Source organism: Bubalus bubalis, chromosome 1, assembly GCF_019923935.1.
Source record: "Bubalus bubalis isolate 160015118507 breed Murrah chromosome 1, NDDB_SH_1, whole genome shotgun sequence".
In the NCBI taxonomy this organism is placed as follows: Eukaryota; Metazoa; Chordata; class Mammalia; order Artiodactyla; family Bovidae; genus Bubalus; species Bubalus bubalis.
Genome location: NC_059157.1, coordinates 153,886,097 through 153,897,112, shown reverse-complemented (window position 1 = coordinate 153,897,112; position 11,016 = coordinate 153,886,097). Strand labels below are relative to the sequence as shown.

At 40.6% G+C, this 11,016-nt stretch overlaps 1 protein-coding gene across 1 annotated transcript in view; it reads right to left on the bottom strand.

The window, feature by feature from the left end:
• Nucleotides 1-1,107: 1,107 nt before the first annotated feature.
• Nucleotides 1,108-11,016, bottom strand: part of RARRES1 (retinoic acid receptor responder 1) — a 41,922-nt gene continuing 32,013 nt past the window's right edge. Inside the window, exons 5-6 of the mRNA XM_006079559.4 lie at nucleotides 1,496-1,558; nucleotides 1,108-1,417 (exon numbers count right to left, since the gene is read on the bottom strand). Of these exons, the coding sequence (XP_006079621.2) occupies nucleotides 1,268-1,417; nucleotides 1,496-1,558 (213 nt within the window). The 3' untranslated portion in view covers nucleotides 1,108-1,267. The remainder of the gene's footprint in view (nucleotides 1,418-1,495; nucleotides 1,559-11,016) is intronic.

Below are 11,016 nucleotides of genomic sequence, written 5' to 3'. Positions count from 1 at the left end.
TGTAAGGGTAGAATTCACCATTATAATCTATTTTATATGTGTGTGTATGTTAGTCACTTAGTCATGTCCAACTCTTGGTGATCCTATGGACTGTAGCCCGCCAGACCCCTCTGTCCATGGGATTCTCCAGGCAAGAATACTGGAGTGGATTGCTATTTCCTTCTCCAGGGCCTCTTCCTGACCCAGGAATCGAACCCAGATCTCCTGCATTGCAGGCAGATTCTTTACCATCTGAGCCATAGGGAAGTCCACTCACAGACCTCGCCACAGTGCCTTCTGCAATCACAGTGAACCACACTGAAGTCCCTGAAATCTGTCAAAAGGTTACCTTAGAGTCCTTACCTGGTTGGATTAAAGGTTGCATTTGTGAGTCTAATCTCACTAGTTAAAAATGCCTTTACAAGGATGAGAAGACTCAGAAAGTTGAGACAAGAAAGATGAAACCCCTTTCTTAACATGACACTGAAAGTTTAGAAATCACAGGACACTGAATGTGCTCACAATGCTCTTGGCATTTTTTTTTTTTTTTTTGGTAAATATTTAGGAAACTTCAGTTAGAGGAGCTTACTACTTTATCTATCACTAGATTGTTTGAAATCTTGAAGTATTTTCTCTGCATTTGAAATCTTAAAGTATCTTCTCTGCATTATCATGTATGTTGGGGATCTGATATTTTCTTTAAATGACTGTTTCCAATGCTTTGGAAAACTTATCATTCTTAAATCCAGTGGATGTTGAGAAGATGAATGCAAAGGGTTGGGGTTTTAAATGGAGCAGTACATAAACTGTACCTGCTAAAAAACAATAGTATAATTCATCTTTTCTTTTGTAAGAGTCCATGTCTTTACATACTAGATAGAAGCAATTTAATAATACTTGCCTGCAATATGTTAAAACTACTGAGAAATGCAGATTTAGAGATGCAACCATCAGTTTTGTTATAAATACTTATTAGTCCAGCTGTGGTATATACTAATTAACTAGATTTTATACTTCGAGGCTGAAACCCTGAGGAACCTGTGGGGTCACTGAGCAGAGTTAGTTCAGTATGCACCTATTCCCAGAGTTAAAAACTAAACCATACCCATCAAGAAACAAAAATCCCAATATCTTTTAATGTTTGAATATTTATTTGTAATCACAGGCTTTCCTAAATTATTAGATTGCCTTATACTTGGCTGTTTTACCAGAATAATGATTTAGGCTATTTAATGCCGAGTACAGTCATTTTGTTTAGAATGTGGTCTAGACAGATTTTTCTTGCTTTTCAGAAATTACTAAGCTCCGTCAGTGCCACAGCCGATCCTTCTTCAGTTCCAGAGGCCTCTTCTGGTGTCTGTCGCTCTTGGCAGTGGTACTTCACTTTCAGTGGTTTGCTGGGGTACCAGACCAAGTGAATACGGCAGGGAATAATTTCCTGGGGAACAAGAGTTCTAAAAGATTATGATCTGCCAAAACTTCTGGTTTAAGCAATTCTATGTACATCATGTTTTACCTGTGTGGAGAATTCATGGAGTAGAACAGTATAATCAAAATCAATTGCATCATCATTTGTTTTCTAGAAGAAGAAAAAAAGAATTAGTGCAACAGATAGGATAGGTTTATATTAGCTCAGAATTTGGAAGGCTCGTCTTACGTAACTTCAGTGGGTGCCGTGAATCACCTGCCGCCTCTTTGAGTCTAGCCTCATCTCCTTTGGTGCTACTCTACATCAAGATGTAGAAATCATGGATTCTTACTGTTTTGCCACCAAGTCAGGAAAATCTAGTAAGATCTTTCTATCACTTTTTCTCTCTAATACTTACAGGTTTTCATGGAGACTAAGGTCTATGAGGATAGGGAGAATCTGTTGATACTCATATATGCACCTCAAGCTGATATGTAGACCTGCTATGCCAGGCAGTTAAGACAAGGGCAGGGCAACCAGGATTTCTCGAAGGCCACTGTGGCCAAGTCCTGTGCTAGGCATTTCATACATCTTCTCATGGAATTCTCCTGTCCTGCAAGAACATGTATTATGGTAGTGGTAGTCGCTCAGTAGTGTTCGACTCTTTGCAACCCCATGGACTGTAGCCCACCAGGCTCCTCTGTCCATAGGATTTTCCAGGCAAGAGTACTGGAGTGGGGTAGAGGTTACAGCTAGTAGGTGATAAATGGGGATTCAAACTCAGATAAATCTATGGACTCCACCACCCACATCCTTCATGTTTTACCACACTGCTTCTAAAACCCAGCACATTTTCCAGGTAAGCAGGCAGTCTCCCACATCTCTTTTATTTGATTTTTATAAATGTTATGAGTGACTAAATCAATTTCCTGTTTTTTGACAGTAATTGCTTGGGCTGCAAAAGAGCTTATCCCTTTAGTTAAAAAAAAAATGGAAGAAATATTAATTTGGATTGTGGTTTTAATCCACCAGGCTTTCATTGAGACATTAAAAATATGAAAAAGCAAAAACAAACAAAAAGGACTTGATACTACATTCTGTCTTCCCTTTGCTTACACTGTTGAAGGTTTTTTACAAGCCATGAAATTTCCATCAGGTCGAGAAAGGGAGGGAGGGATAAGGTAAAAAGAGTGGGCCTGGATCAATCACAGAACACATGTACACCCATAGCTGATTCATATCAGTGTATGGCAAGAACCACTATGATATTGTAATTAGCCTCCAATTTAAATAAATTAATTAAAAAAAGAAAAAAACCTCGTCTTATATATATGTTTTCAGGGCAGTGCCGCTTTGTTTTTGAAAATAGCATTTCTGAAGGAAACTGGCAATCTCCAGATTTATGGCAAAACAGGAAAAGGCCTGAAATAAATGACGGCATTCCAATTAATCCAATTAATAATCCAAATAAAAATTTGAGTTACTGTAATGCTTGGACACTCTCTACACTTAATTAAGACTTTCCTTAATAAAGTTATTGAAACTAGGCTTATTAAAGAACTGCAGCCCAGACAAGGCACATCCATGAACCTGGCAAAGTATCCAGGGTGCACGGCCCACACCAAGTAGGGCTGTGCCTGCCAGGAAGCCATCATTTTTAATAATATTCAGAAATAATCCCTTAGTTTTGTTCAAATCATCACATATGTCAAAACCTTAGTCCAAACTGACCTACTGTCACATTTTCCTGATAATTCAGCGCTGTGATCTTCCTAGAGACAGACTGAAGTGTTTGGTTTCCTTACTCATGACCCACCCTACCCGCTACTGCCCCGCTCACCTCTAAAAAAGGAATGATCCCTGGCAGAACCAGGGTGGTTTTAGTAGAGAATAAGTAGGCTTAGGTTATTAGTATATGCTATGAAGTTTTTTTAATTGAGTGTAGTTGATGTACAGTGTTGCTAGTTTCTGTGTACAGCCAGGTGACTGAGTTATACATATATATACATATTCTTCTTCCTATGTTGCAGTAGGTCCTTGTTGGTTATTTTATATACAGTAGTTTGTATTTGCTAATTTACCCCTCTCCTACCCCTTTCCCCTTTGGTAACCATAAATTTGTTTTCTATGTTTGTGAGTCTTTCTGTTTCATAAATAAGTTCATTTGTATCGTATTTTAGATTCGACATACAAGTGATATTGTACGGTATTTGACTGACTTCACTATGATAATCTCTGGGTCCATCCATGAAGCTGCCAATGGCACAATTTCATTTCTTTTTTATGACTGAGTAATACTGTGTATCTATACTACATCCTCTTTATCTATTCATCTGTTGATGGACATCTTAGGTTGCTTCCGTGTCTTGGCTATATTGTAAATAATGCTGCTGTGAGCATGAGTATCTTTTCGGATGATGGTTTTCTCAGGAATATGTCCAGGGGTGGAACTGCTGGATCATATGGTAACTCTATTTTTAGTTTTCTACTCCTTAGTTTTCTAAGGAACCTCCATACTGTTGTCCATAGTGGCTGAATCAACTTACATTCCCACCAACAGTTTTAGGAGGTTTCCTTTTCTCCAAATCTCCAGAATTTCTATTTGTAGACATTTAAAATGTGATGGCCATTCTGAGCAGTGTGTGGTGGTACCTCACTGTAGTTTTAATTTGCATTTCTATAATAAACTAGCAAGGAGATCAGTCTTGGGTGTTCGTTGAAAGGACTGATGCTGAAGCTGAAACTCCAGTACTTTGGCCACCTCATGAGAAGAGCTGACTCATTTGAAAAGACCCTGATGCTGGGAGTGATTAGGGGCAAGAGGAGAAGGGGACAACAGAGGATGAGATGGCTGGATGGCATCACTGACTCGATGGACATGGGTTTGGGTGAACTCGGAGTTGGTAATGGACAGGGAGGCCTGGCATGCTGCAATTCATGGGGTTGCAAAGAGTCGGACATGACTGAGCAGCTGAACGGAACTGAACTGATTGAGCATCTCTTCATGTGCCTCTTGGCCATCTGCATGTCCTCCTTGGAGAAATGTCTATTTAGCTCTTTTGCTTATTTCTTGTTTGGGCTGTTGTTTTTTTTTTTTATATTGAGTTATATGAACTGTTTGTACATTTTAGAAATGAAGCCCTTGTCAGTTGCATTATTTGCAAATATTTTCTCCCATTCCATAGGTTGTCATTTTGTTTATGGTTTCCTTTGCTATGCAAAGCTTTTAAGTTTGATTAGGTCCCAATTGTTTATTTTTGCTTTTATTTCTGTTGCCTTGGGAGACTGACTGAAGAAATTTTTGCTACAACTTTTATCAGAGGATGTTTTGCCTGCATTCTTTTCAAGGAATTTTATGGTGTCATGTTTTACATTTAGGTCAATAGTGGTTTTCTTAGCGGAATAAAAAAGGTAAGTAAGATGGTTTCTGTAATATACTGTTGTTTCCAATGGGGGCCTCTAGTTAGGGTGAAGACCTGTACTGACTGACTGACTGCTACTGGTTAGGTAGTCTGAGGTGCTGACGATAGCTAGTACTAATATCATTTGGAACAATGCTAGAAAAGTAACAGCCTTTAATGTGAATTGAGAAAAGTAAAGCTAAGGATGTCAGTAGGTCTGTATCTTTCCTTTCTCCCTAGTCAACAGATATTTCCCCTGCCCTCAGTTTAGTCCTCATGGTCTGAGAATGACGTCTCTTCTTCAGTTGTAAGGCAGTAACTGCCAGGAAGATGGGTCTTATATTTGTAGTTCAGCTTTCTTAGCTCACTCTTCTCTCAGGCTGTGTTTGCTTGAGGCTGTGAGTTTCTAAAGCTGCACTTCCTTACACAATTGGATTAAAAGGTGAGTTCATCCCTGAGTATACAGATAGTAATTCCCACCCAGAAAGCTTTCAGTAAAACTATAACCCTTGTAGTTTCCTGAGCTACCTTGGGCCACGGGGCCCCTCCAGTCACTCCTTGCTTCTCTGTCTTGGCTTTGTCAGCCCTGCCTTCCTGGCTCTAGTCTCCTAGGGACAGTCCCGAGACTTTCTGATCTTGGTGACTTTAAAAAAAAAAATGTTTCTTGTTTTGCTTCTTGCTGGTTTTTTTTTTTTTTTTTTTTTTTCTGAAAGATCACAAAAATCTTTAGTGGCTACCAAATAGAATTTGAAAATCTATGAGGGTTCGTGCATACTTTTCTTTAAGAGAACTCTAATCTTGGAAGCTAAGCTAACAAGGGTCTGGCCCAGTTAGTACTTGGATGGGAGACTGCCTGTAAAAATAAGATAGCTCTGATCTGAAATGTGGGCTTCCCAGGTGACTCAATGGTAAAGAATCCACCTGCCAATGCAAGAGACATGAGTTCAATCCCTGGGTTAGGAAGATTCCCCTAAAGAAATTAATGACAACTCACTCCAGTATTCTGCCCTGGAGAATTCCATGGACAGAGGCACCTGGCAAGCTGCAGTCCATAGAGTCACAAAAGAGTCAGACATAACTCAACGAAGCAGCAACAATCTGAAATGCTATCAACCTTAAACCAAATTTCCAAGTTGCTTCAGTATGGAAGCTAACATAAATCCAAATAAGTTTGTTAATCTTCATTTCATAGTCTGAAGAGAAGTGATTTGCCTCAGGTGACCCAGCAAGCAGTTGCACATTCAGTTATTATTTATCTAAAATACCACAGAGTAAAAATCTAAAACTACCCAGTGACCATTCTCCCCCTGCGTTTGACTTTCCTAACCCTACAGTTAACATTTGTTCCCACTTTGCCACTTTGCAGGCTGGTTGAAGGATATTGACGGACAGATGATAGACATCAAGACTGGCTAGAATGAGCCAGAAATGGAGCTGCTGTTTTTGAACCACAGCAAAAACTGGTGGTGACTTTGGTGATGTGAGATATACAAATGCAAAAAATGGAAAACACTGCCATTAAAAGATATTAATTTTTCTGTTTTGTCTCTGTTACTCTCTTCCTATTGAGGTTTCCTCTGACACTCATTAAAATTATTTCTATTACTTTGACACCATTTTCTACACTAAACAAAAAATTCCCCCTAACTTCTCAGTTAAAGTCTTGTGTTGAGGATATGACTGTCTTGATAGATGAGAGAAAGTGACCTAACAAAAGATCTACTGCTGTATCCAGACCCCTAATGTAACAACTCTCAGTTAAATGGTCATCTCTATTGAAAAGTGCTCTATAGGGGAAAGAAATGTGTTCATTTCAATAAGTAAAGAAAATACATTTCAAACAGTTGTCCACTTTACAAGTGACCTTTGAAAGGCACGCCAAGCTCTTACTGGCATTAATAATGCTGACCGGATGCTGGGCAAATCCTTGTCCTCAGAAGATACTCACTGAGCAATCCACAGTGAATCTACTGCTTCACCCACCCGAGAAGAAAATGATTTTTAGAAATCTGTACTTAAAGTTGGCTCAGTTGCCTCTTGCAGAATAGTTGATATTGTTTACTCTGGAAATGCCCCTCCCCTCCCTGCACATCATAATTGGCTGAGAAAACCCCACCTCAGCCTTCTCCATGTCCACACCCAGTAATCGTTCAGTCGTATCCAACTCTGCGAACCCAAGGACTAGCCCACGAGGCTCTCTCCATGGGATTCTCCAGGCAAGAGTACTGGAGTGGTTGCCATTTCCTCCTCAGGGATCAAACCCGGATCTCTTGCATTACAGGCAGATTCTTTACCATCTGAGCCACCAGAGAACACCCAACCAGCTGAGGAAGACTGGCCCTACTTTCAGTTCATGACCACAGACCTAGGGCCTGCAGAGCTGTGTGATGCTCAAATCCACGACTCCCCCTCGCCCCCCACCAACACACACACACACCCCCCATCACCTCCTGTCTCATCCTTGCTCTCAGCTGGTGACTTTCCCTCATTTTTCACTAAGAAGAGACAGAATAGAACTTCCACAAGCTGCCACATGACATCAGCCCTCCCAGCAGCATCTGTGCCACACCTGTCTGCATTTCTCCAGGTGAACCCTGTGCCCTTGACCAAAGTCTTCTCCTGGATTGACCTTATCCTCTCTATATCTCTCCAAAGATACTAACTCCATCAAGTCTTCCTTCTCTTCCCTACAAGTTCTACTTCACCCCTCTCTACTGGATTTTTCTCATCAACATACAAATATGTTGCTAAATCTCCCCACCTGAAAATACAACAGAAAACCCATATGACCCACCCTCCAGTTCTTGTCTCTTTTTTAAAAAATTCCTCTTTATAGCTAAATTCCTTGAGACAAGGAGTGTCCATTTCCATTCCCATTCTTTCCTTACCCTGCTCCAGTCAACATTTCACCCACACTGTGCCAGTGAGACAACTCTTGATAAGCTTGCCAACTGCCTATATCAAATGGCCAATTCTTGGTCCTCATCTTCCTTGACTTCCCAGGAACATTTGAAACAATCAGCCCTCATCCTTGATAGACTTTCTTTTCTATTGTCTCCAACTTCTAAAGTTAGAAGTGTTCCAGGACTGAGTCCTTACATGACCTTTGTCTACATCCATTTTCTGATCTCATCCACTCTTGTGGCTTTAAAAGCCTTCTGTGTTGTGTTTGGCCTTGGAGTGTAAAATGAAGCAGGGCAAAGGCTAACAGTGTTGCCAAGAGAACGCACTGGTCATAGGAAACACCCTCTTCCAACAACATGAGAAGACTCTACACATGGACATCACCAGATGGTCAATACCAAAATCAGACTGATTATATTCTTTGCAGCCAAAGATGGAGAAGCTCTATACAGTCAGCAAAAACAAGACCAGGAGCTGACTGTGGCTCAGATCATTAACTCCTTATTGCAAAATTCAAACTTCAATTGAAGAAATTAGGGAAAACTACTAGGCCATTCAGATATGACCTACATCAAATCCTTATGATTATACAGTACAAGTGACAAATAGATTCAAAGTATTAGACCTGCTAGACAGAGTGCCTGAAGAACTATGGATGGAGGTTCATAACACTGTACAGGAGGCAGTGATCAAAACCAACCCCAAGAAAAAGAAATGCAAAAAGGCAAAAGGGTTGCCTGAGGAGGGCTTACAAATAGCTGAGAAAAGAAGAGAAGCAAAAGACAAATGAGAAAAGGAAAGATACATCCATCTGAATGCAGAGTTCCAAAGAATAGCAAGGAGAGATAAGAAAGGCATCCTAAGTGAACAATGCAAAGAAATAGAGGAAAACAATAGAATAGGAGACTAAAGATCTCTTCAAGAAAATGTGAGATACCAAGAGAATAGTTCCTGCAAAGATGGGCACAATAAAGGAATGAAATGGTATGGACCTAACAGAAGCAGATATTAAGAAGAGGTGGCAAGAATACACAGAACTATACAAAAAAAAAAGGTCTTAATGACCCAGATAATCAACATGGTGTGATCACTCATCTAGAGCCAGACATCCTGGAATGTGAAGTCAAGTGGGCCTTAGGAAGCATCACTACAAACAAAGCTAGTGGAGGTGATGGAATTCCAGCTGAGCTATTTCAGATCCTAAAAGATGATGGTGTTAAAATGCTGCCCTCAGTATGCCAGCAAATTTGAAAAACTCAGCAGTGGCCACAGGACTGGAAAAGGTCAGTTTTCATTCCAATACCAAAGAAGAACAATGCCAAAGAATGTTCAAACTACCACACAATTGCCCTCACTTCACAGGCTAGCAAAGTAATGCTCAAAATTCTCCAACCCAGGCTTCAATAGTACGTGAACCAAGAACTTCCAGATGTTCAAGCTGGATTTAGAAAAGGCAGAGGACCAAGAAATCAAATCGCCAACATTCATTGCATCATAGAAAAAGCAAGAGGATTTCAGAAAAACATCTACTACTGCTTCACTGACTACGCTGAAGTCTTTATGTGGATCACAACAACAAACTAGAAAATTCTTAACAAGATGGAAATACCAGACCACCTTACCTGCCTCCTGAGAAATCTGTATGCAGGCCAAGAAGCAACAGTTAGAACCAGACATGGAACAATGGACTGGTTCCAAATTGGGAAAGGAGTACATCAAGGCTGTATCTTGTCACCCTGCTTATGTAACTTATATGCAGAATACATCGAAATGTCGGGATGAATGAAGCACAAGCTGGAATCAAGATTGCTGAGAGAAATATCAACAACCTCAGATACACAGATGATACCACTCTTATGGAAGAAAGTGAAGAGGAACTAAAGAGCCTCTTGATGAAGGTGAAAGAGGCAAGTGGAAAAATTAAAACTCAACATTCAAAAAATGAAAATCATGGCATTTGGTTCCATCACTTCATGGCAAATAGATGGAGAAACAATGGAAACAGTGACAGACTTTATTTTCTAAGGCTCCAAAATCACTGCAGATGGTGACTGCAGCCATGAAATTAAAAGACACTGGCTCCTGGGGAGAAAAGCTATGACAAACCTAGACAGCATATTAAAAAGCAGAGACATTACTTTGCTGACAAACTTCCATCTAGTCAAAGTCTAGGCAAAGTCTGCTGGTAACTTGCACCAGGGTTATAAATTTGGGTACAAGTTTGGGTAGAAATTAGCTTGATTTGGGGCATTCTAAATTCCAAATAGAGAATTTGGATAGTCCTCTGAACATAAGAGTCTGAAGTTCAGGGGAGAGGTCTGGGTTGATGTCAACAACAACGCTGCTGTTTAGTCGCTCAGTTGTGTCTGATTCTGCGACCCCATAGACTGCAGCACTCCAGGCTTCCCTGTCCTTCACCATCTGAAGATGAGAACATGAGTTTGAGCAAGCTCAAACAAGACTCATGCTTGAGCAAGACTCATGCTGAGTCTTTTCTTTTGGTGTGCTGCAGTCCATGGGGTCGCAGAATCAGACACAACTGAGTGACTAAACAGCAACGTTGTTGTTGACACCAACCCAGACCTCTCCCCTGAACTTCAGACTCTTATGTTCAGAGGACTATCCAAATTCTCTACTTGGAATTTTTTTTTTAATTTTATTTTATTTTTAAACTTTACAAAATTGTATTAGTTTTGCCAAATATCAAAAGGAATCCGCCACAGGTATACATGTGTTCCCCATCCTGAACCCTCCTCCCTCCTCCCTCCCCATACCATCCCTCTGGGTCGTCCCAGTGCACCAGCCCCAAGCATCCAGTATCGTGCATCGAACCTGGACTGGTAACTTGTTTCATACATGATATTTTACATGTTTCAATGCCATTCTCCCAAATCTTCCCACCCTCTCCCTCTCTCACAGAGTCCATAAGACTGTTCTATACATCAGTGTCTCTTTTTCTACTTGGAATTTAGAATGCCCCAAATCAAGCTAATTTCTACCCAAATCTGTTCCTCTGTAAATGAAAAGTAGCCTTCCGGTTATTCATGCCAAATCCTTAGAATCATCCTCAACTCTTCTCATTGTCGTACATTCCACATTCAGCCCATCAGCAAATACTGTTAGTCTGTCTTCAAAATCCAAACGCTTCTCACCACCTCCACAGCTGCCGCCCTGGTGCAAGTTACCAGCAGACTTTGCCTAGGTCACTGCAATACTCTCTTGTTCTGCCTGCTTCCACCTTTGTCTGTCTAGTCGGTTCTCAACACAGCAGCCAAAATGATCCAATCTGGAAGTCAGATTGTCACTCTTCTGCTTAAAAAGTCC